Source organism: Rhamphochromis longiceps, linkage group LG14 (assembly GCF_057381845.1).
Source record: "Rhamphochromis longiceps isolate RC_006_pf linkage group LG14, R_longiceps_female_GT1.1, whole genome shotgun sequence".
Classification (NCBI taxonomy): Eukaryota; Metazoa; Chordata; class Actinopteri; order Cichliformes; family Cichlidae; genus Rhamphochromis; species Rhamphochromis longiceps.
The window spans coordinates 16,096,069-16,122,727 of record NC_140570.1 but is presented as its reverse complement, the minus strand read 5'-3'; the positions used below and the strand labels follow the sequence as shown (position 1 = coordinate 16,122,727).

At 42.0% G+C, this 26,659-nt stretch overlaps 1 protein-coding gene across 1 annotated transcript; it reads right to left on the bottom strand.

Annotated features, from left to right (window-relative positions):
• Window positions 1-2,467: 2,467 nt before the first annotated feature.
• On the bottom strand, window positions 2,468-5,278 carry ssr3 (signal sequence receptor, gamma). The gene is made up of 5 exons (XM_085380360.1): window positions 5,068-5,278; window positions 4,599-4,725; window positions 4,129-4,227; window positions 3,025-3,156; window positions 2,468-2,733 (listed from the first exon to the last, which is right to left on the bottom strand). The coding sequence occupies exons 1-5, from the start codon at window positions 5,198-5,200 to the stop codon at window positions 2,667-2,669; spliced, it is 558 nt and encodes a 185-aa protein (XP_085236486.1). The 5' UTR covers window positions 5,201-5,278; the 3' UTR covers window positions 2,468-2,666.
• Window positions 5,279-26,659: the final 21,381 nt, after the last annotated feature.

Here is a 26,659-nt window from a genome sequence, read left to right as displayed (position 1 = left end):
ATCACCGAACAGTGGAGCTGATTCTTTAAACTGTAGGGATGGCCCGCTTGAAGCTGACGCTCCGGAGCGTGTGTCGAAAAAAACAACACACTGGTTCAGAAGCACTGTGTCGAGGCTTGCTTCGTTTGGCAAAAGTCACGTGACCAGTGACGTCCGAAGCTTCATTACGCACGTAACTGCTTCGGTACCTGATTCAAACGGATATAAGGAAGTGAATCATCCACGGGATTCGTGGAGTGTGTTGATGGTGACAGATAGCGAACAGGTGATCATTCCACTGACAGATATGGAGCCAGCGAGGAAGAGAGGACGTTCTGGCGTGTGGGAATATTTTGAGTTGATTTTGCTCAATTCATTTTATCTGCCGAAGTGAAAAACTTGAAATGTCCAAAATCATGTTTTCATAATGTAAATATCATTACAGCATATGACTTTAGGAACACTTCCATGTGAATTAAAGCTAATGAAGACTACAAAAATGTATTTGACACTATACGTACATTACATTGCTACAGTTTAGAAAATCATTTTGTTTATTGTTTTTAGGTGATAGTCTGCAGGACCCAGGGATACCTGCATATCTACCAGCTTGCAGTGTAGTTCCTGCACTCCACAGCCTCTTCTGTTCCATGCAAGTGGATTTTCTCCAGGGCAGGAGAAACTATTTCTAAGAAAAGAAACAGACTCAGCCAGCGCACAGTGACACTAATCCTCTTTTTAAATGTAAATAACAAAAGGGCTACCTTACATTGATCATGTTTTTACTTTGCAAGTTCTTGATTAGGGGTGGGTTTTGATTATCGCCTTTCTGATTACAATCCATGCTAAATTGAATAAAGTGATATTGATTCATTAAAATCCCGTGTCGATTTGTAAATTAACGTTATTATGCCTGAAACGCCAGCATCTCAGGTTAAACCTCACAACATGTCGTCAAACACCATACAGCTAAAACAGTAACTGGGAGCAGGTTTACGGATTCTGCATACAAACGTGAACACAGAGCGCGGACCCGACGCGTCAGAGTCAGATTTTGATGTGTCGTCGGGTCCGCGCTGTGTTTGCCTCTTTTTTTCCCCGCTGGCTTCTGCAGCTGCAGGTTTCATAACTCTCTGTTTACATCTCTAATTAAGTCTCACATGTGTCAGCTTTCTTTTAATAGATACGAAATTATGGATATATACTGTTAAATGATCAGAATTGTAATATTTCTGACTGAGGCAAAACTTTCAAGATTCCAATCAAATTGAATCGGATCCTGTATCGAATCAAAAATGATTCTACAAATCAGTGACGATGCAGCCGTACTCAGCTCCCTAAGCATTTTCCCTTTCCAGTTCACAATCAATCCCACCCCTAGGTCAAAAATATGTATAGGACAATTGGCCTCATCTAATATTTTGTATGAACCTGTCCAGCTGTCCAGTGATTAAACGACAAGTAGATGGAGGCAGGACTTCACAGCAGGGGCATACTCCATAATGTGCTGTGCATTCTCATATGTATATTATATATATTGCTCACTTATTGTATTTACCAACATCAAGGAGTTATGAGCAAAGAAAGGCCACCATAGTGCATGTTTAAATAGGGAAAGTTTATTGATCAAAATGTATTACGCAAATACGCATTACATTTTTTTCAGCCCCCCAATCGAGAAAACAAAACCAATTACATGTTCAAAGCAACGGAACGGTGGCCCAATATCAGAGAGAACTCCACTCTTGAGTGAGCAGTGATAATTGAGCAGTCCGTTTTATTTTGCAGATTCAAGCTGCTCTTCAAAATTTTCACCACCAGATGTCACCGGAGAGGACTGTGTTGAAAAGCTTCGAGTAATGAACCGTTTTTCCAATACAAGCTTCAGTACTTCGGAAAGCTTCATTTGGCCATCACTATTAAACTGGTAGCTTCTCTGTAAATGGGACTCGCTTTCAGAGGAATGCAAAACCTACATATTATCAGCTCCACAAACTTCGGGAACAAGCAGTGCAACAGTCCTACAGATATTAGGAAAAGTAATGCAAGAAGGACATTAACCTTCTTGTTGTCCGAGAGAACAGTGACTTGTCTTCGTGGTTTTCTCAATTTCTTACAGACTTAGAAACAACTCTAAAATGCAACAAGCAAGTCATCTGTGTCTGTTTTTCAGCTTGTTGAAATCCTGTAATGTGCCACATCAACTGCTACCCAAGGTTTCTGGTTTTGGTTTGAGTCCTATCTGATAATCAGATCTGAAAACTCAGAGGTCACTGATTCTACGTGTTGTTGGGTGGATGAAAAACACTTGAGAGACATTGACTTCGGTTCTTGTTGTGTCATTGTATTGTTTCCCCTCCTGATCAGTAGTTTCTCTGTAAATACTCTATGTGAAAGTGTGATTAGAAATAAAAGCATTGCCAATGGAAATGGTGTCTAAGCTGTAAAAAAAAGCAGACTGAACAACACACAAATCAAATGACACAGATGACAAGTAAACAGACTTGCTTTATTTGTTACAAAAACAACAGAAGACAGATCTGTAGAAACAACTCTGGAGATAATTTGATCACGACTTTCATGAAGATGAAATGTCATATTCCGCTTGTAAACCCTGTTCCTAACATGAGTGTACACTTCTTTAGCCCATTTCCTACCCTCCAACCCAACCCCCACCCTTTCTTCCTTTACTTTGAGCCAGTGGAAAGCAAAGCAATGAGTCCTGAAGAGGCACTGATGGACAGAATATAGTTGCTGGGAAAAGGTGGGTTAAGGTAAACACTGGTAAGAAAAGTTTGCAGATATGAAGCATACAGTGTTACTTTTGACAGGGAGTTTTCTTTAGTTTTAGTCATAATTTAAACATCAAATTTCTTTTAGTCAACTAAATATTGTAAGATTATCATAGCCTGAAATAATCGGTTTTCTATTAATCTGTTAAGATGTGTTAAAAGGATAAATCTGCTACAACAAAACCTGTCATACATTTTCAACTTAAATATACTTGTGAACTAAATACCGCCACATACAGACGTGAAAGGATACACGGTGGGGTTGAAGTTCTTGAGCAGGAAGAAAGAGGCGACGATGACGAGAACCAGGAAGAGTGTGTTGTTGTAGAAGATGGAGAAGGTGGTGGCCTCGTAGTCGGCGACCTCGTTCTTCTTCCACAGAATTCTGGACAGGAGATAAAAACCAAATGTCGTCCTTGTTGTCTACGTGTACCAGGTTAACGCAAGCTTTGTTAGAGACGGTGTGTGAACAGAAACAAGGTGGTTGATGTCAAACATAGACTTATACTCAATTTGTGCTCACTGGGTTGGTCCACTTAAATGCAAACAGCGACAATGCCACAGCTCCATCAGCATTTATACCAGCGCTGAGGGTGTGAGAACGCCCTGCTGTATTCTCCTGAAGAGTCGCCACTCAGACAAAACCTTTTCCCAGAACGTGTCTTCTTTTCACAATGTTGGAACATCTCCCTCTATATAATCTCGGACTCTCTGATCCTCAGTACTGATTTATCATCATACTTTTGACTTTTGATGTACGGTGACGTTCACAAGGGCGAGACCAGTGAAGATAAATGGGTCATTAACGCGACCAGAAGAAACTGCACCTGAGTTTAGCACCTAACGCTGGCAGAAGAGGGTGTTGCTGTGGTATGTTGACATGAGATTATGGTGTAACTATTATGAATATAATACAGACTAAAATACTGTAAACCTGTAAGCTCACGTATTAGTGATCTGTCCCATTCTCACCACAAAGGCTGACTGCTGCTTTCACACATTCATTACAGTTATAAAGACTTTCTGCCTGTGTAATTCATTTGCCAGAAAAAATAAAAGTTAAAGATAAAGTTGGTAAAGTTTATAATTTCACTTTTAAGATTACTGACACAAACCAGAAATACTCACATCAGTCTGCAGCTTTCCCAGAGACAAAAAACTGTGTCGCACCACTGAATGAGGTACGTAAAACTGTATCAGTACAGGCTCAGAGTCGGATTTCTATATAACCTACTTCCACTTGGTTTGAAACACCACCTAAATTGGTGGCCCCTCCACACAGATAAGCAAACGCAAGTGTGTAGAGAGCGTGTAGTTGCTGAATTTGAATTGGGCTTACGTGTGCACTACGTTTTACCTCTCGTCTTTCTCCTTGCGGGACATCTTGCGGTTGTCAGCCTCAGACAACTTCCTGGTTACCTCCTTTGAAACAGCATCCTCACGTTTCTGTGCGACCCTGGAGTGTGATGAGCGGAAGATCACAAGCATTAAGACTTTAATCAAATTCAAAACACAACAGCAACTCCCAGTAGATTCAGTTTCCAATAAGAAGTAACAAAATCATTTCTGAACTCAGTCTGTTGATTCTTAATCCGTTTCAAAGTTTCCCCAATGAATAACATCACATCTGTCAATCAAGTTGATCGAATTAAAAAAGCTCTAACTCTACAGAGACAGTTTGATTCCCTATTTGTGTTCAAACGACTGATGATTATATGTTTGTGTTCTTGTCCCCATGTAACTGAAGTTAAAAGGTATGAATAAAGTATAATATGAGGCCCATTTAACCAAGCAGCAACGGGTGTTTAGTGGATTTGTCCCTCTTACTTGTGTTTGAGCACAAACTTGACGTTCTTGTAGGCAAAAGCAACCAAGTAGGTGCTGACCAGAGTCATCACAGCATACAGAACTGCAGACTGGACCAGGTCCATATGCCAGATCCTCCAAAACAGCCCTAAAGAGAGGAAAAACAAGCACAAAACGCTGCTCAAACTAATTATCTGAAACTGGAGTTTTTCAAGTAAAATCTCCCAAAGCTTTTTGTGTTTTGATTCATTTGTTGCTGCACTTCGTATCACAGCGTTATTACGAGGTCACGTTAGCATTCCCGATCAATATTATTAACTGTGCTTATGTGTTATATCTCTGAACATTACGTGAGCTTATATATGTAAAGTAGCGGCTCTGAAAACCTCGTTTTTATTGACAGTTTCTCAATTTTAATCCTCCACTCACTCAGTGTTAGCTAAATTAGCGGTTAGCACCAGCTAGCTTCCTCAGCCTATGCTGTACTCACAGATGGGGATGGCAGAAACGATGAGTGCATTTCCGTAAAACAGAGCTGTGGACTTTGCCGACAAGTTTCTGCTGAAATCCTGAAGGAGAAGATCTTCTTCTGACTGCTGCTTGTTGCTGCTTTTGGGAGCCATGAGTGCTCACTGAACCTTCTGCCTGCTGCTGAGCTCCGGGTAGAAGAAGACTGACACGTCGGTGAATGGAGAAGAAGAGGAGAAGAGAGACGCGTCAGCACTCCGGCTTCTTCTTCTTTGTTTGGATGACGACGGAGACGCTGTGGCTTTTTGCTGCCCTCGACAGGACGATAAGGACACAGCACTTGTGCCGTTGCACAATAGCCTACTTTAACGATATTTTTGTGCACCTTAATATAATGGGCATTTTGACATGAAGAATTAGGTAAACACGTCTGTTTCTGATCACATTAATGAGGGCTGTTTCATGTAGGACCACAAGCCTAACTAAAGTGACTGGTAACAGGGTTATAGAGCTATCAGCTGCGGTGACCCTCTGACAAGGGAGCAACTGAAAGTGGCTTAGAAATAGCTGTAAAATTGTTTGATAAATCCTTAGAGATCAGTCAGTAGGCCCCTGGTAACCATTGGTTCATGGGAAAAGTGTGTATTTTATTACTAGTTGGTAAGTTGTTACTGTAGGCTGCTGGCAGTTGCTAGCATGAAATAGGTCAAAAAGAGACATACAGTGATATGTAGTGCTGCAATAGACACCCTGTGATTGCTTTGGTCACTGGCGGGTTGCTGTGGTCACCAGTAGCTGCATGGAAGACGCCAACTTGTCTGCAAACACTTCACTTAGTCTCTGACTCGGAGTGAAACGGTGAAAAGGGATATATGAAATCCCCAAAAGCCGATTCTGTTCATCTGGACGTAGCGTTTTCAGTGGGAGAAACGTTTTGTCACTCATCCAAGTGTCTTCTTCATTCTCAGCTGACTGTACGTTTCCCCAACCTTATAAACAGTACCTTAGCCCACTGAATGAACAATGGACTGTGAGGTCAGTTTCTTGATCAATAATATGCAAATTGTCATGATCAAGAGGTACTTCTTTCTTGTTTTCCTAATCTGCTGTTGCAGTGAGCAGTGTATGCTCATGATTAACTAATGATTAGCACACATTTCACGTCATACTAAAGTGAACACAGTGAGACTGTCTCTACCTTATTTGAATGTATATGAAGTCCTGTTACAAACCTTTTTCATAGCATTATATATATAACAGCATAGTAATATAACAGTGTATTACTATACTGATATTTCCTGACCTCTGAGAGTCATTACCATATTGTGGTGGAAGTGTGTGTGCTTCAGGGCTCCAAGCAGCTATATTGTTGTGGGTGAGAGGCCAGATAAAGAAAACTCCTATGATGACCAAAAGATCAAGGGACCAGTTTATCTTGCCCACAACAGAGCCCAGCGCTGATGTGGAGGGTGTGAGTCTGGTGGCTGGTGGCCAGATGCTTAGCCCAAAGCAGCTACATGGGTCCCTCCTCCTATGGGCCCAACACCCAGGGGTGGATTGAGGATTGAGTGACTATTTATCATGAGGTCTGGCAGCTACCTGGAGGCGAACGGACACTAGTAAAAGAAATTATTGTTTCTATCTGGATGTAAGCAGTTAGTATATAATTCTTGTTTTGTGTACATATATAAACAAAACATCCATTTCGGTACCACTGGTTTTTTTTTGCCTCATGACACCGAGACAAATTTGTAATTTTTTGTGTTTATACTTCGAATAAACGTAATTCTGATTGTGAATTTTTTGGTATGTGTGTCAATTCTGTGACAGGCATCATCAGTCAGCAAATAGCTGATTACAAAATAAAAGAATTAAGCTCTCTACCCTGTTACACCGCATCACAGCGCAGTCACATCAGCATGCCGTGCAGCACACTTTAATATAGTAACAGTTTGTTTTCTAACAGTAAACAGGTCAACAACCCGCTGCTTTAACTGCTTGTCCTACTTCTCATTTGCAGCATCTGTCATTTAGAAAGAGATGCTATCACATCACCAATCTCATTTGTGATGACATGAAAGATAATTCTTGAGCAATGTCATTCTAAAGCTCCAGTCAAGAGTTCAGCTGCTTGGAATATTTCTAAATTTCCCCACTAGAGGGCGATATCTATTGCTGTATACTCCGTGTGCGTCATTTAAGGTGGCCAAATCTCCAGTCGTTGGTGTAACAGTTGATCTGCAGGTCTCAGATTACTGGGGTTTTTATAAACACCCACAGAGAGTAAGACCGTGGCTCACAGTCGCTGCATTACCAGAGTATTTCTCACCCTTAAAAGTTGGCTAAAAATCAGATATTTCAGACTTTATGGAAAAGTAGGAGCTGACACTTTCTGAAGGCAATGAGGATAAGTGGATTATAATGCCTTTAAAAGCACCACATCACTTAAATTCTCAGTTTCCATGTATAGGTTAGTAAAATAGGCCTTCTCTTTACTCTACAGGCACATTACTTCACCTCTTGGACATATTTACAACTCATCCTCTACACATATTTCTGACAAGGAGGCCATAGTCCATGCTGTTCACTTGAGTGTGACCATACAGTCACAGATGCACGGCACATTAGTACACCATGAGCCTTTAACCCTTCTCCTCTTTATCTCATCATCCAAGCCTGTCACTTCCCAGCCCCTGCAGACATTTTAGGACTGCAGAAAAAAACCGGACAGATAGTCTGCTGCTCCAGCCAGCACAGTGCTTAACCCCCCGCTGAGCTATTTTCTTTCTTTCTATGTGTTTGGACAGAGGAAACAGCACGCATCTTTACTGAGTGCGTGCATTGAGCGGGGGTTGTTGCGTGTGTGTGTGTGCTTGGACGCAATGCAGACAGGCAGGTTTGCGTGATGTCCCTGTCTTTAAATGGGGATAGAGCTTAGAGATTAACCGTGCACTTCAGGGGTGCAGGAAAGAGGCACAGAGGAGGAGTGGGAGGCAGGCAGTGATGCCAAAAGCCCTGCCAACACAATGCCAGACAAGGCTGTTGATCTCTCTCTCTTTCTCTCTGCCTGTCCTGTGTAAGTGCACATGTTTCTGCTAGATTACCCTGGCTTTGGTGACACCATAGACATAACCGCTACAGCACAGTGGCACATGCAGGACTCCTCCAAGGCAGCTGGCCTGGCAGTGCTGCAGTTGTAGCTCCTTTCTTGTTCTTCCTTAAGGAGAGTTTATGACAGCTCAGCTATCAGCAGTGACAAATTCTTCTTGAGTTATCTTTTCTCACTCGCCTGAAGCTTATAGCTCTAGGAGCATCTACATTTCTAAAATCTTTATGTAAGCATGAGGTGATGATACCGTGTGGAAATACCAGCGTTGTGTCACCAGCTTTCCAAAGAAATTAGATCAGCATTATAGTCTAAGTGTGTACTTTATCCATGAAACCAGGTTTCATATATCTTTTTGATTATCAGACATGAATGCAGTTAGTTTCACAAAAATACAGTCTATACTCACTGAACATGAATAATGGATTTTAAAACAAAAGTGGTCACAGAACTATGTCGCTTTCCACAGCTTTGCACATTATGGAAGTCCCCAGCCACCGCAAGAAATATCGCCCAAATGGTATAAAGTGTGAGTTAGCTGCCGTGTTGTCAGACGACATCATCTAACTTCAAATGGATGAAAGAGGACCAGCATTTATTAATGTTTCATCACAGACATGTGGCTCTGAAGTGATGGAGTTAGAGAGATGCGGCTTTTAGGTTTTGTTTTCCTTTCCCTCAAACTGTTTGGTTTCTAAATAAAGAAAGAGAGAACTCGACAGAGCATTTTTATTCTGTGGATTACAGCTGAAAAGGAGCTGTTTCTATGTACATCATTACTTCTACGGTGTCTCAGAAATTTGTGAGTATATATTTTAGTTTTAATTCGCTGTCATTTACCACATTTGAGCAAATGTGCTTTGCCAAACAATAAACTGAAAATACTTGAGGCTGAATTGAAAAAGCCAAAAAACAAACAAGAAATCCAGTTGAAAGTCAAATGGAAAAGGCCACAAGCGTTTTCCAACAATGGAATTAAAAAGCAAACTCAGTCCATAGGGTATAGCTGTAAACAGTGGAATTGCCCAAGGGTGGACCTTGGGCAATTCGCCTTAGGAGAGGCATCAGACAAAAAAACTTCTATACTACCAAGGAAGGTCAACAAAGCCATGCTCTCTTAGCCTTAGCTGGCTTGAAAGATCTGGCTTTCTGCTCCAGGTGCTTTGTGCATCCACATAAAAGAGGGCATTTCACACATCCATCACTTTTATTCTTCTCAAAATGATCCCCGTGAGTGACACCGACTGCGATTAGAGAAATCTATAAAGAACACAAAAACATAACAGCAACTGTTACTTCTTAAATACAGCTGATTATTGGAGCTCTGACAACTTTAGGCTGGATAAATTTAAACATTACAGCTTACTGTCCCATTCCCTAATTAAAAAATGTGGAAATTGCTTTAGTTTGTCAGCAGAGTAAGGTGAATTACTTTTATTGATTAAATATGTATTCTCGTTGTGTGCCCTGTGCTCTAGTAGCTGCAGTTCCAGCAGTGTAAAAGACACTAAAAAGAGCAGATTAGAATCAAGCATTAAAACCATGTGCACATTTTCTGCACCACCAGAGAATTGCACGCAAATTCCAGTGACAATGTGATGCACTGTTTGAGCTGCTGTCACTTTACATGCTAGATGTTAATAAGGCCCAGCTTAACAAGTTGTGCACACAAATTATTCCACCAGCAAAGAATCTGTTATACACTTAAAAACCTGCTGTAAATAAAAGACTTTGTGTAAACACCGCAATCCATGCTGATTTTAATCCAAGCTGCCCAACGTAATGTACCATGGTGATTTAGCCCAGTAAAAAAAACAGAGAGCCACAGAAAACCCTGACTTTAAGCTGGACATAGCTCATTAACCCAATAATCCCACAGTAGACCTCCTCAGCCTGTAAACATGTTTGTTTCTGGGATAAGTTGGTAATTTAACATCAGAGTCTATGGGGGACTGACAGCCTCGACCCAGCTGAAAAACTCAGTTTTGGGCGCTTCATCATTGCTTTTATTTGTCTTTTAACCTCCAGGCTACGTTGCTGCTTGGGCAGGATCTTTATTGAGTAAAATTATTTGCAGCCCTGACAATGAAATTTCAGAGGAGCAGACATACAAGAAAAAACTTCAAAAACGCTGCCATGACTAGAACTTTTTCCTTTATTTAAGTTCGGGTAGAGACGTTTGTTGAAATTTCTGGCTCAAAAGGAATCACTGGGTTTCTCAAAGTGCCATTTAGATCAAGCTGAACTGGAAATACAGAGTTATCAAAGACCTCTACGCATGTGCTTCATCTGTTAGACAACAGGGGCAGCTGTCCCTCCCCCATCACCCCATCCCCACAGTTGTCCCCCAGCTGCAGGTTGTGGAGACGTCGCCAAGCCTCTGGCACCGCATTTCCTTCAACATGCCACGTCGCTGTGACAGGCCCTTAATGGTGAGGTTTTAAGTTGTTTCTTAAGGCACGGAGACAGTGGCAGCAACATCAGCATCCACCCACCCTCCCTTCCTCCCAGATACACCCAGCAGCCCTTTCACCCCAACTCCCCCACCCGTAATGTCTCTCCCATTCACAGAGATTTACTCAGATGGTTGCGTGTGTTGCTCCTCTCCTTCCTCCTTCGTGTCCTGTGATTTATGTTTCCCCTTCGGCTCAAAGGCACGGAGGAAAATGTGATATGGTGGTGTAGGGAAGGTGAAGGGGAAAGGCTGCGGGTGTGGGGTGGGGATTCCTCAGAGAGAGATTAAGGGAGGAAAAGGAGTGAAATACTTGTCTTTTCAAAGGATGCCAGACATGTGTTTACACTTTCTGCCCACTTTCACCATAAATAGTTTCCTCACACTCAGGGTTGCACTCTCACATGTGAATCTGCACGACTCTGTGTTTATGTGTGTGTGTGTGTGTGTGTGTGTGTGTGTGTGTGTGTGTGTGTGTGTGTGTGTGTGTGTGTGTGTGTGTGCATCTGTTGTTTCTTGCATGATTTTGATTGGTGGTTCTCAAAATGAGTCTCTTATGCCGTTGATTATACATTAACGAGCACTCGCTCTGGAAAAATGACATAAGTTTCTTCAAAAATCTCTTGATATCTGCCAATTATGTGAGGATTTTCATTTGTTTCCACACAGTTATGGCCTGTTTTAAAAATCATTTCTGCATAAAGTACCATTTGTCATTACTGAGGCCCAGTTCTGGGAAATCCATTGAAACTTGAGGCTGATTGGTGTATCCATTTTTTCAAAATCCTTTTTCTTGCGTTATGTTTATAAGTTTACGAGATGATAACGACAGCGATGCTGTGTGAATCATGTTGTAGGTGTGGAAGTGCAGCTTCGGTCAGACAGACATTATTTATCGGGTCAGCTAGACCCAGGCGCTGCGATTCATAACTATTCAGATTGCGATGACACAGGCTTAGCTTCCCCTGGCAGAGTTACGGTGACCCTCCAGGTAGAGCTCAGTTGCAAAACAAACGCTTGCACAGTTCCAAACCTTCACTCCAGCAAACCCCAGATTTCACAGCGTACTCACAGAGAAAGCAGATAGATAAGATTGATGTGTTGCAATGTGTGGATGCCTACAGAGAAAGAACGGCGTGGCCCGGCAGTCGTCTGTTTGCAGTGTTTGCTGTTAATGAACTACGTGGGAATTTATATCCTTAAACAAATCAAAAGAGGACGCTTTGCACAGGGCATTGTGTGCATCATGCGTGTGTATGTGTGTGCGTGTTAGTACTTTGCCAATGTGCAGAGATAAGGAGGCTAACCTGCTGCCAACTCAGTTTTTCTTAGAAGCAAAGAGAGAGCAGAAGATGTTGACATTCTGGCAGTGGAGGGGAGCTGCTGTTCCATCTGCATCTGAAAGGTCACTGCGGTGGGTTTTAGAGCAGGATTTGTGTGTGGATGCGTGCACGTGTGTGTGTGCGCCAGTGTGCCTGCCAAAAGCAATGTGTTTAATGTGTGTGTCTTTCTCATCAATTCTGTGTGAAAGAGCAGAGGAGAGCTATAAACAAAGATGCTGGAAGTGTTGGGCATAGTACAAACAGAATAGTAGGAATCCAACCCCCTACCTCTCTGACACACACACACACACACACACACACACACACACACACACACACACACACACACACACACTCACATCCGTGCTCTGAAGATGTTTATAGGAAGTATGTGGGAACAGGCTGGCAGCAAAAATTAGACATTTTACAGTAAAAAAAAAAAAGAAAGACTCTCTTACAACTGAGTAAAAGAGACAGTTCCTCTGGACTGTGGCGCTGCTTATCCGGTATGGTTAGATCGTGGCTCTAGAGCTGTCTGCCTTTTCTAGAATAATGGAATTAATTGGGACTTGCCTTGCCAAGAAGCTGTACTTTAAAGAGATCCACACACCTTGTTATGGGATGCTTTCCAGATGGGATTGCATGGTAGATCAAAAGCTGATGGTATTTTTTCGCCTTCAGATGGGCATCTCAGGTCCTGTCAGGTTGTCAGGCTGGATTTTTCCCTGTGTTTAAAGGACACGACTTTTAGGTACTACTCATCTGCTGTAGATCATGTCACTTCTTCTTTTGTCCTCCATTTATCTGGTTTCAAAGGATAGACAACACACCATGCTGAGATATCCCAAGTTTCCAGCTAACAGCTTTGTAAATACCCTTGTTGGTGCAAAAATACTATTTTATTCCTATTATAGATTTAACAAAAGCAATCAGAACAAATGATTTTTTTTAACAAAGTGCCTAAAGATACAATTTAAAATTGTAGGGACTTTTGATTCTCTGATACACTGTCTGTTATGTGTAGACACAACACTGGTTCATCCCAGTTAGATATGTTTTCATGCTTGAATGATTCATAGGTCTGTGTTAGGTGACTTAACAAAGAGACAAACAAAAAGGGAAAAGAAACATTTTCTGCATGTGGTTACACATAAGGGTCGGAGTGCAAATGCAGGGGAAAGGAGCCAATGTCCAAAGAAAAACTCAGGAAGACCATTCGAGTCTGGTTCGAGGTGGTTCGAGACTTTGGCACATGATTGTCATGATTTGTGGAAGGAGCTGCGTTTTTGAGTTTTTTAAATCTTACATTTGATTTTGGTTAAACTGCCCCTTCAAGTTCAGCCGAAACATGCCTCCACATGTAAATGCACAACAGAAATCTAAGAATAAAATAAAATTATTTATAGTCAAGTCGTAGATGTGCTGAAACCTGCTCCCTTTCATTGATTCTTTCATTCTTCTTGTAATTAATGACAGTCTTTGGCTTTTAAAAGTTTCAATATGTTCACCACCTGAAAGCTAACTGCTAATTTGCCTGTCTGCCCTCTGGTGATGGGCAGATTGTGTACTCTGTGTTTAAGTACACTTAAGAGATCGGGGAGGATGAACTCTGCATGCTGCTGTACCAAAACAATGTGCTTAAAGATCCTAAAGCACTCTATAAAGGCCGCTCAACAACCATTTTTACAATTTTTAACCTGGTATTATTTTGTTTTCCTGAGCTATTATATTCTTAATTTGTCATTTGCCACACATAGATGCCATCTAACTATGTGAAGCACGTTTGGACAGCTGCTGACAATGACCAGAGAACCTAGCTCTCCGCACTTGAAGACATTTGTGCTGTCTGTGGAAAAGTAACACAGTTGTGAGGGCAACTGGTGGGGAGCTGTATCAAATGACCAGAGGGGTTGGGGCTTATAAGCATAAAGGATGCTTCAGGCCCATGTTGGAAATAAAGTATTTCAACTGTCACCTGACAAGAAGTTTGGACAGTCAGTGCACTGCTGTGAAAGCAGCTGCGACGAGCGATGGCCAAAATCTGATCTGGTATGTAGTCAGCTCATAACTTTGCAGCCTGCAGTACTTCACCGAAAGCAGTTTCATATTTATACCGAACACAGATTCCATCTTGATCATTTAACAACAAAAGGGCTTTTCGCAGTCTTAGAGATAGTACGTGAATAAAGCTGCTAGCGCCAAGTTTTAAGATCCATAAACAGAAAATATATCTCGAGAGACGCGTGTGTGGAGGGTGAAAAGCCTCACACTTGGTGCTCTTGGCTTTAAGTCTCTTTCAAGTCGGGTGTCAGATGTGTTGTTTACGATGCTCATGAACTAGATATCAAGATGTCAGAAAAGTGTGGAAAGTATGCAGCGTGGTGTCATTACAGCGGTATGTCTGTTGTTTGCAGATGATTCTCATAAGACTGTGAAATAAGCTGGAGCGATTGGTTCGTCTCCAAAGTTCCCGATCAGGTTTGGAGTGTGGAACCAAAGCAAAGGAGTGGTGGCTACAGTAAAAAAGGCCTGTAAAACTGTTTAGACCTGTAAAAGGTGAACTGTACACTTTAACCAAGCAGAGAGTTCACCTTTGTGGGCAACATATTAAAAAGGGGCAACCTCAGACAAGGCCCAGACTAGAGTCTCTTGATATGGTCCTGAGTTCATCACTAAAATCAGCTTACGACTAAGTGACGGCTGGTTGGTCTTGTCTGCTTCCAAAGACATGAGAAATGTTTGAATCAAGGCTTAAATCAGGAATGGGTAAACCTTGATTTATTTAACTTGTGTGTGTACTGCAGGCTATGGTGTGCACAAGCACCATATGTCGAGTGATCAGACGTGGCTGGAGAACATATGTGAGATAACAGGAATTCTTCTTGGATACACTGTGTGTCTAAACGACTTCATATAAAAGCCAGGATCAAAGCTGCAGGATCGCTGCTGCAGACTGGCTGTCTGATTCAACTACAGTTACCGACCATTTCAAAATCTGTTAAAGGCCCAATTTTTTACCTCGAGTTTGTGTCCCGGCCCGTCACTTCTTAGAAATTGTTTGTAAATATTTTTTGGTTTCCTGTCCCTTGTTTTATGTATGTTTTATGTCTATTATGAATTATTGAGGTGGGTGTAGCTCAAGAGGTAGAGCAGGCCATCTACTAATCTAGAAGCCTGGTGGTTAAATCCCTGGCTCCTCCAGCCTGCCTGCCACAATATCCTTGAACAAGTACAATATATTGAACCCTGGGCTGTTCCCAGTACATTCATCGGAGTCTCACTGTTCGATAGAAATCATTTAGAAAAAAAGTGAATGGGTGAACAAGGCATGTTGTGTAAAGCGCTGCTCAACATAGAGTAGAAAAGCATTTTTTAGCATCATACTTGTAAATGCTTCAGTCTCACACAACAAATATTCCTTAGTAGCACTAATTTGTGGACATTTTTATCTGACCTAAGCCTCCACATTGTTTTTAGCACATAGGAAGCTGTATGTTTTTTGGCCTGACAGACTTTAAAGAGTTGTCATGCTTTCTATACTGGGCTATATTGGCTTTGTGTTTATGCAGCAGGCAGCAGTCCTGTAAAAAAAACAACTAAGTGCATCCCGGGTAAGTAGCAAGGATGTGCTACTAATCAATTGTATTTGATTAGCTGGTCATCAGAAAGTGTGAGCACCTCTATGAAAGCACAGGTCTTGGCAGTGTGCTTGTCTAGAGCGATAAGGTGTATGTAAACATGATGTCACGATCTTCCAAGGAGTGAATTTTCCCGCAGATTCATCCAAATGGTTGCTTAGAGAAACTGCAAGAAACGCCAAGAGCTGCATGTCATACGCTACAGAACTCAGTTACCATGTTAAAGTGCGTAAAGCTACAATCGAAAAAGACTGAAAATTTATGGCATCTTCTTTTTATAAAGGAGCGGCTTAATAATGGATTGCATTTATATAGCGCTTTTCTAGGCACCCAAAGTGCTTTACAATTCCACTATTCATTCACTCTCACATTCACACACTCTCACATTGGTGCAGGCAAAGCACAGTTGTAGCCACAGCTGCCCTGGGGCAGACTGACAGCTTCTTAATAAAAAGAAAAGCTTATCATGCTCAGGTTTTCAAAGTTGCATCTGAGCAAACCACAAGACTTGAATAATCCTTTTGACATAGGAGACCAAAGTGGAATTTTATGTCTTTTCATTTTTATTTTCCATCTTATTTCTTGTCTTAAAACTTTAGATTACGTGTTGCAGGATTGTACAGAATTTAACCATAATGCACAGCACCAAGTTTGGAGAAAACCAAACAACTCATCAGCACAAACACTTCATGCCAACTGTCAAGCACGGTGGTGGAGGGGTGATGACTTGGGTTTGTTTTGCAACCCCTGCAGTCTCTGAGTCAATCATGAACTCCTCAAAACACCAAAGTATTTTAGGGTCAGATGTGAGGTTGTATGACTGGCAATGATGCCAAGCACAGCAACTCTACAACAGAAATGCTGAAAAAGAAAAGAATTAAGGTTTTACAATGATCCAAAGTCCAGACCTCAACCTAATTGAAATGCAGAACCATAAGAGAGCTGTGAATAAACGAATGCCTGCAAACCTCAAAGAACTGAAGCAGCATTGTAAAGAAGAGTGGGACAAAACTCCTCCACAACAATGTGAGAGGCTGATAAAGTCATGCAGAAAATGATTACTTCAAGTTATTCCTGCTGAAAATGTTTCTACAAGCTATTGAAACATGGGGTGTTTTTTTTAAACTCCCAGTGTACATGGAGCATAAAAAATGGCGTACCTTGTTTTTTATATAATATTTTAGATCATGACACTTTGTTAAACTTGCTAGACTATAACATGAAGGATCTGAGCATAATTGTTTTAAAGCATTTTGTAAAATAAACCCATTAAAATGTTTGTAATTTGTTTCTTCTTCCCTCAGGTTCAAACCTTTTGCCAGGGTTGCACAGCTAGCTCCGCATCCGCCTGTTTGTCCATCCAGCCTGTCTGCGTTTCTGTCCACGCGAGATCAAAGACATTCCCTCCAAATGAAATCCAGGTCCTGTTACATGCAACTGCCGTGCACCGTTTGCATTCACATTTGTGAGGTCTGCATATTAAACACCACTGGTAGCTAACGTCTGTGTCGAAAAGGAAGAGTGTGCCGAGGCTACTAATGGCGTGGTAATAAAAAACACATTTGCATGATACGGCATGTGTGTATCTATCATGCAAAAATATGGAAGCACTTTTCTGGTGTAATCACATGTTCAGCATTGACATATTTGCACAGGATCGTACAAATGCGTGAGTATTTGTGTGCGACTACTTGAGGCAGCGCCCAGGTCTCGTGAGGAAAAGCGCTGTGCATGTGGATGTGTAGGAAGAGCGTATAAACAAGCTAGTGAATCAGAGGCTCAGTGAGGAGTGGAAGAGGTGAATGTTGTGTGAGGACTTGTGAGCGTGTGTTTACGTGTGTGAACCGCAGTGCTAATGAAATCTGAAATCCCTCCAAGTCACCTCTGTCCTCCTCCTCCTGCACTGAATCCAGTCCGCCCCATCTCTCTCTCTTTCGCACACATTAACAGACATGCTTGCAGTCCCGTGTTAACACGGGACTGTTAGTGTGGAAAGAGGTCGGTCACGTCTCCTTTTTGTTTTCTCCATCCTGTGACGCAATGGCTCTCCCTGGGCATGTTGATAATACAGCTGGCAGTCAGGGAGCCTCCAAGCACACACAAATACACACACACACATGCATTCATGCATGCATGCAGACAAAGGCACGCTAAGCAGGAGGCCATGAAGCTGATGGCGTGAAGGACAGACACCAGCGTCTGATATTAGAAAAGCAGGGAGCCTTGCTGACATGCACTGGGAACCATTGTCAGGATAACAATGGCTTGTTTTACTATTAGTGTCTGTGTGGATAGGTTTAGGCACTATAATATGACAGTATCATGTTCCAGAGTGTGCATATGTGAAGGTATATTTTTTTAATAATTGGTCATTAGCCAAATCTATCCCGAGAAATTGTCTCGTAGGCTTGACATAGCTGTATACCCGCAGATTATTGCTCACGTTAACACAGCAGTATTGGGCAGCAGTGACAGCTACAGTCTCTATTTTATTTTTCTCATCAAAATAAAAACACCGGAGTGAAAAAGTAAGGTAGAAACTGTAAGCAATCTGTTCTAGAGCAAGTTTCATTGTTAGCTCATATGGCTATCGAGACCAAGAGAGCAGACACATTATTTTGTGGGTCTACAAATTATGCTAAAAATACCCAGAACATGAGTACATACAACCACTGGATGGCAAGGCATCACTTATTAGGCTAACATGAGTAACGCTATAATTAGCAGACTGATACTATTACTCACTCCTTTGTCCCATGTGGAAGCATCCAAAGGTTATTATTAGCTAAAACTAAACAAAAAACTACATGTGGAAAAACATTTCAGTAACTAAAGTAAAAATAAAAACCTTAAGAATTAAATGAATTAATCAAAACTCACTGAAACAATTTTGTGAACATGGAATATGTTATTATAATTTATTCATTTCTGTACAGAAATTGGTATATAAATTTGCTAGTGTGGTCAGAATGTTATTACAGCTTGCCTCTGTGTCAACTGCTTTCAAACATATCTCAGTTTTTATACTTGATTTTCCTCAATCTGACATTTGCCTTCCGTAACATAATAATTACAAAGACTAAAAATAAATCTGAAAACTAATAAAAATTTAACTAAAACTGAACATTTTCAGATGTAAAAACAAAACTGAAAATTAAGATAAAAGTGAAACATAAATGAAAACCTATAATATAATAAATGATATAATAATCTGGCAAACCGTCAGACGTCTCAGGAGGGGAAAGCGGTGCTCTACCTGCACTGTGTATAGTGCTGGCGGAGCGCTGCTGACGTCGACTGAGAAAATTGTCAGGCGGTGGAAGGAATACTTCGAGGACCTCCTTAATCCCACTGACACGTCTTCCGAGGAGGAAGCAGAGTCTGGGGATGAGGGGAATGACCCGCCAATTTCCGGGGGCGAGGTCACTGAGGCAGTTAAACAACTCCTTGGTGGCAGAGCCCCTGGTGTTGATGAGGTCCGCCCCGAGTTCCTGAAGGCTCTGGACGTTGTAGGGCTGTCCTGGTTGACACGCCTCTGCAATGTTGCGTGGAGATCAGGGGCAGTACCTGTGGACTGGCAGACCGGGGTGGTGGTCCCCATCTTTAAGAAAGGGGACCGGAGGGTGTGTTCCAACTACAGGGGGATCACACTCCTCAGCCTCCCTGGGAAAGTCTATGCCAGGGTGCTGGAAAGGAGAGTTCGTCCGTTAGTCGAACCTCGGATACAGGAGGAACAATGCGGTTTCCGTCCTGGTCGCGGAACACTGGACCAGCTCTTTATCCTCTCCAGGATACTTGAGGGTGCATGGGAGTTTGCCCAACCAGTCTACATGTGTTTTGTGGACTTGGAGAAGGCATTCGACCGTGTCCCTCGGGGTGTCCTGTGGGAGGTGTTGCGGGAATATGGGGTGTCTGGCCCATTGCTACGGGCCATTCGATCCCTATACAACCGTTGCAAGAGCTTGGTTCGCATTGCCGGCAATAAGTCGGACTCGTTCCCGGTGGGTGATGGGCTCCGCCAGGGCTGCCCTTTGTCACCGGTTCTGTTCATAATTTTTATGGACAGGATTTCTAGGCGCAGCCAAGTGGCGGAGGGCTTTCGCTTTGGTGGCCTCAGAATCTCATCTCTGATTTTTGCAGATGATGTGGTTCTGTTGGCTTCATCGGGTGAGGGCCTCCAGCTCGCACTGGAACGGTTCGCAGCCGAGTGTGAAACAGCGGGAATGAGGATCAGCACCTCCAAATCTGAGGCCATGGTTCTCAGCCGGAAAAGGGTGGAGTGCCCACTCCGGGTCGGGGATGAGTTCCTGCCCCAAGTGGAGGAGTTCAAGTATCTGGGGGTCTTGTTCGCGAGTGATGGGAGAAGGGAGCCGGAGATCGACAGACGGATTGGGGCTGCAGCTGCAGTAATGCGGACGCTGCACCGGTCCGTCGTGGTGAAGAGGGAGCTGAGTGTAAAAGCGAAGCTCTCAATTTACCGGTCGGTCTACGTCCCTACCCTCACCTATGGCCACGAGCTGTGGGTAGTGACCAAAAGAACGAGATCGCGGATACAAGCGGCAGAAATGAGCTTCCTCTGAAGGGTGGCTGGCCTCTCCCTTAGAGATAGGGTGAGAAGTTCGGCCATCCGGGAGGGGCTCAGAGTAGAGCAGCTGCTGCTCCACATCGAAAGGAGCCAGCTGAGGTGGTTCGGGCATCTGACAAGGATGCCCCCTGGGCGCCTCCTGGGTGAGGTGTTCCAGGCATGTCCCACTGGGAGGAGGCCCCGGGGCAGACCCAGGACACGCTGGAGAGATTATATCTCTCGGCTGGCCTGGGAACGCCTTGGTATTCCCCCGGATAAGCTGGAGGAGGTGGCTGGGGAGAGGGAGGTCTGGGCCTCTTTGCTTAGGCTGCTGCCCCCGCGACCCGGCCCCGGACAAAGCGGATGAGGATGGATGGATGGATGGATAATCTGGTCCAGATGAATGTTCTCACCATCTTGGTGTTTTCAAACGAACGTGGGAGGCTAGTGGCAGAGCTGAATGTGAAACCACACTTCCTTGGCTCACCAATGAGCAAAATTGACAAAAAACAAATTACTGTTTCGTTTAGTATGAACTGAAAGCAACTGAGTCCATAAACTCATAGGACAAGTGTTTACAGAGCTAAAACCAGAGGGACATTTTTTAATAGGATCATAAGTGTCTTTGGTAGCCATGTTGGTTTCATGTTTCAGACATGGAAGATATGTCCAACTCTAATGCTTTACATCAGGGATGCCAAATTTTCAATTCATTTTAAATTGTGGACCAACCAATTTTTTTATTTTTCTGTCAGTGTACAGACGTGTATCTAAACTATGGATGTTCCTGATGACTAATTTTTTAGTCGATTCACTGTGTAAAAAAATGTGACTAAATGCATCATTATAAATGATTCACGCTGTTTGAAATTTCTGAAGTCAGGTCAGGCAGGGAGAGCAGCAAGGAAGCCCAAACCTCCCTCTCACCACCTCCTCCAGCTTTTCTCAGGAAACATCAAGTCTTTTCCAGGCCGGCCGATAGATTTAATCTCTCCAGTCTGGCCTGCCAGAACATTTTACCAAGGAGCCTTAGCTGTCTCTTTTCCCACATGACTGAACTCCTCACCCTATCGCTAAAGGAGAGTCCATCAACCTTTAAGAGAAACCTGATTTCCGCCACTTGTATCGCTAAGTCGTTCTCATAGTATTAACATAATGATCAGACCAAGATTAACAAATTTGACGTTTCTCAACAATGATGCGCCATCTGGTGGCAGATGGCTGCATAACATTTAGGACACAATAATTTACCAGCACTGGGCATGAAATAACATTTTAACAATTAGATTAGATGACTAGTAAGTCTGATACCGACTAGTGGCAACAGCAACGATTAGTGAGATGTTTAGTAAGAAGTGCAATATTAACAATATTTTCTATTTCAAACTTTACAGAAATGGTTCTGGCAGCTGATCACCCAGACTCACCAGAGTGTATGTATAAAACATAATTTTGATTAATTGATTATCTTTCTTTCCAACACTGTGAACCCTCTATAAAAACTAGAAATTTCTATATTAGATATTGAAAAACAGGAACTGCTCTGTCATTAATTGTTTATATATTACTTAACTAGTTTGATTTTATATGAATGGGAATGGGGGACGTCTTGATCAGAAGGAAAAGCTTTAAAACGTATGAAAATATGTTTAAAAGTTCAAAATCTATGCCTCCCTATACATTTTCCAAAGCCTTCCAGTGGGCTGGACTGCAGTCTTTGCCAGGCCAATTCTGGGCCCCAGGCCTTATGTCTGACATCCCTGCTGTGTATGAACACGCTACTTTAAATTACAGTAATAAAGCATGAATAAAATGTGCCTTTCTCGTTAAAGTTAGCATGCTGAGCAGGTAAACAGGATTAGTCTGGGATAGCATTGCAATTACACAAGCGCTAGCAAATGGATGGGTAATGCTAAGTGGCAGCATGTGTGACCATCTCTCTTAAAATACCCAGTTTTAGTCACAGCCTTTAAACACGATATTATGTAAGTAGCTATCATGCTAAGACTCTCAGATGACACAACAGTTGCCTGAGTCAGAAACTTGGAGGAGGCCAACTGCTGTTATTTTTAGCTAATGTTTTAGCTCAGTTAGCTAGCTTAACTTGACATAATTTTCTTTGTTTTTATCACTGTTGCGTTTAGTTTTTTCTCCATTGTCTCACATTACAAGTCTTTTGTTATGGGCCTGTCGTACCTTTACTTTTACATTGTTGCTTTTATTATTGATTTTAGTATTTTTATTCTTTACCCTGCTGCTGCAACACGCAGTGTTTGAATTTTATCTGACAAAAGCGATAGCCATTAGCAAGAAATTTGTTCTTGGAAATTATTAAGAACTTCAGGCATATCAATACTGTGCAAGTAGAGAAAGCCTGGTGAACCATTCAAGTAACTGAGTGCGGATTTGTCATCTCTCAGTTTACAACACAAATGCTGGTTCGTGAATATTAGAAAAATCAGCAGCCCAGTAATAATAATTTATATTTCCTGTCAGGCCTTTAAATATTAGTCAGGTTGGTTTCCTGTGAACTGATCTAGTGTATTTACTGTAGATGACTGGTGTGAGATGGTTGTCTGAGATAAATCCTTTTTCTCAAGAAAGCTTAAAACCTTTTGCATGTGGTGGCTTTTTTTTCCACACGTAGCTGCACAGACGCTCACATGTGCGCAGGCACGTGTACACAAACGCACACACGCACACACATATGCAGTATACGTGCATCTGTGTTCCAGATGGGTCAGCACTCCTCTAGTGAATCATACAACCTCTATGACTTAACCATTGCACAAAGACAGTAGTAAGGAGCACATTTTCCATATTACCACCTCCTCCCCTTTGCTTCTTTCCTTCCCACCACTATCTGTGTTTTAGTTTTGCTCTCTAATGTTTGCCCCCTCTATCTGCCTGACTGTTTAATACTTTCTTTGTCTTCCTCCCTATCTTTCTCTGGTTTCTATTAGTCTCCTCAGTGTTTTTTTTCTATCCCACTGTGCGCTGTGTTTATCTTTCCAGTGATGTGTCATCCTTTTACTTCAACAGCCAAAACTTTTGGGTACTTTATTTCTAATTTGTCCTTTTCCCCCCTCACTGATGTTAAGACAATTTTCATTTACTGTAATCCCCTTCTCTTGTCTGAAGTTGGAGCCAAGGTGTGGGAGCATCAGTAAACATATACCCTGTTAGTGCAAAAAGGGAAGAAAATGCACGTATTGGTGTGTTTAAATGTAACTTTTTTGAAACAGTAATAAGCACATTAATTCCTATTTGCATGCAAAGGTTGTTGTTTTACATGACGGATCAGGAAATGTCCTTAACCCTCTCAAGCATTCTTTCAGTAGATCTCATGCGGGACAGCTGAGCAATTTTCAATATCTGCAAAAAGACATTTTTAAGGAGAACCTAGTCGTCCCAAAATCTGAGCACAGATGAGCTTTTTGTGCTCAGATTGTGATCTTAGTGTTCTTAGAAAGTACAGGCCCTTTTGTTCTTTCTTGATGACCCTCCATGAGCTGATGGAATGAGAAATCGTCTATTACCCTCAGGAAAATGAAGCTTCTGTAGGCCACAACATGTTCTCCTCAACTGAGAAAGACAGTCCTCATATTGTAGTGGTCAAAGTCTGCCAGCGCCAATACAAAGCATCTTCCAGGTAGGATGTTCATCTGTTGGGTAGCATCTGGTGATATACAGACAGAAGCTACAATGTCCGTTGTAAACTCCCTGGAGTTATGAAGGGATCTGGACCTTATCATCTGAATTTTCAATGAAGTATAGCAGTGACTGGCAACAACAGTAACACAGTACACCAAGGTTAACTTACATACCAGAGACCAGTTATTGGCCGATGTTAGCTGTTTGCATTGGCATTTATAGCAGTTGATAAAATGGCTAGCAGCATGTTTGTAATACATACAATAATCTGTACTGGTTTTAAAAACTCTGTATCTGTCAGGCTCTGCCATATATATTTACACTGCCTAGTAGAAATTTTCTATATGCTCATTTTGTTGTTGTTTCTCGTTTTTGTTTTGATTTCTTTAAAGTTTTGCTTTTCCAGCCAGCCGCTGATGTGTCATCTTTTGTGTGAGCTATGTTTAAACCAAAATTCCACCAGTTCTTGATGTCCACCGGGATTTTCCAGCTGTATGAAGTATTCCCATTGGTAATCCAACAGAAAATTACTTTATCAACCAGGTAATTTAAATGAATCATTCTTCTAGCCTTGGGAGGATATTCTGTATAGAAACTGTTGCACATTTGTTTATATACTACATTTCATTACATGTAAACTCAATGGGCATTGCGTAAGAAATCAGCTTGCCTTGATTTTATCATACTCGTGTAAAGAAAGTGAATAGGCATTTTTTCCAAAACTTGTTTCCAAAACAAGACACATACACCATCTGCACAGTGTCTCTATGTGAACAAAGAGAATTAAAGAGGCCATCACAATACCTGCACAGATATGTGCACTGTTGATGGCAAAGCTGGGTTTAGATGCAAAAGTCTGGACATTCATATGATTTTTGTCTGGTATTTGGACATTTTACATGTAAAATAAATCTAATAAAGTTATTAGATTGCATAAACATGCATATGTAGTATTGATCTTGAAAGTGTCAGATATGGGATAGTGTTCTTAGATCAGACATTAGAAGAGCCATCTGTGTAATGTTTTGCTCGTGTTTAGTCTGCTGCAGCAAATGAGTGTGAGATATCTGTAATGAGAAACCCCATGCACATGAATGTTATAGGAAATGGGATTTGTTCCAGACAGAATATCATTATGAATATCTATAATTTCAACTGTGAACAGGTAACATTTGACTGATGATACCTGACTAGGAAGAATTATATCACAGCAATGTGCAAAATCCATCTAGTCCATTTTAAAAATGTTAACAGCTTGCACAGACTCCAACCTTTGATTTCCTGTTACGACAGACATTGTTCACACAGAGATCGAGTCATAATGTCACTAAGAAGACTCCTTTCTTAAGCCCTCTTTGCTTTTTCAGTGTAAGGCATAATGTTTAAAACAGAAGAATCTGTGTCTATCGCCTGTTCCACCATGTTGGCTTTAGTTCTCGCAGGGACCGTGATTTTGCTCCGTAAAAATGTGCTACCTTAAATCTGGACTGAAAATGCACTCCCATTTTGTCTCTACCTTTCACAGAAAACTTTGAACAGGCAGTGTGAAAAAAAAGTAGAAGATGGGGCCAACCCCTGAGGCCTTCAGGCTGGGAGGACTGAGCGGCCTCATAGCCACGTTTCAGCTAAACGTTTGTAAGGCATTTTTAAAAGCTGATCCTTCCTTAACAGTAACTGAGTCACCTAAATCAGGTTTGTTTGTTTTTTTCATTTTCCTTCTTCCTGCCCTGGCATGCAGTGTGTGTATGAAAACAGCAGTCCAGGAGGTGGAGCTAAAGTCTTCATATTTTATTATTTGTTTTGTTTTTGTTATTAGGAGACAAATTAGTTTTGTCATATTATTCACAAAGTGGATTTGGTAGTTAGTGACGCCCTGTGAAGAGACTGTTACAAGGTCTGCTTCCTTTAAAGGAAAGGGTTAGACATAGAGCACGTCCTCTAGAGACCTGGTAGGGATTGAGCTTGTTGCTCAAGGACACTTCAGCAGGGAGTGTGCTTATCCTCAGAAAGTCATGAACTGTGGACAGAGGACAACTTGTTGTTCATTACACCACCTGTTGCAAACACCTCCTGGACTTTTTCACACAAAAAATTGTTTCTGTGTTTTTCCTGTGTACTTTTCAACTCATCCTCTCACTACTCCTCTCCTCTCCTCTCGTGCCACACTGCCCTCTTGCCAGGAAATGAGGTGATTGATTCAGTTTCAAAACCTGCCGCAAAACAAAGGCAACTGCTGCACATATGCTTCCTGTGTAAAATGCACAGGGGATAAAGTTCTGGCCCTGTATGACTCAGTTGTCCTCCAGCGAACACCCACATCCACCAGTGGACTTTCAATTACAGTGCTCCCTTAAAAAAAGCCCCCCCCCCCCAAACAACCCAAACATGTACACACATGCACGTACGACACACACCAACCTTTCACCTTTTACTCAATTACCCACAGCTCATCTCTTACACTTATTGCTGGTACTTGTTGCACAACTGTTAACTGTGGTTAACGTGCAAGCTCGAACACACACAATGTACAGAACATAGCGCATGCGTGTTTGTGTGTGTGTGTGTGCACGCTGTGGAGCTCGCTCGGGGACAGAGGGGAAGCAATAACTGAATACTCCCTCCTTGGCAACAGCTGTTTTCCTGTCAACACTGCTGTATCTGTGCATCAGTGTATGAGCGTCTAACTGACCATTCTGCCAAACTGTTTTTCCATTCAGGAAATGGTGGAGTGTCATTCCTCTATCATCCTCCACCACCCCTCCGGTGAATTTTAACACAAGCTGAGAGCTATCTACCTCTCTTATTCATGTGTTTTCCCCCTACTGCTTCTCTTTTTATTCCTCTGATGTCTTTGTGTAGCTGTCATTGGGGTAATGAA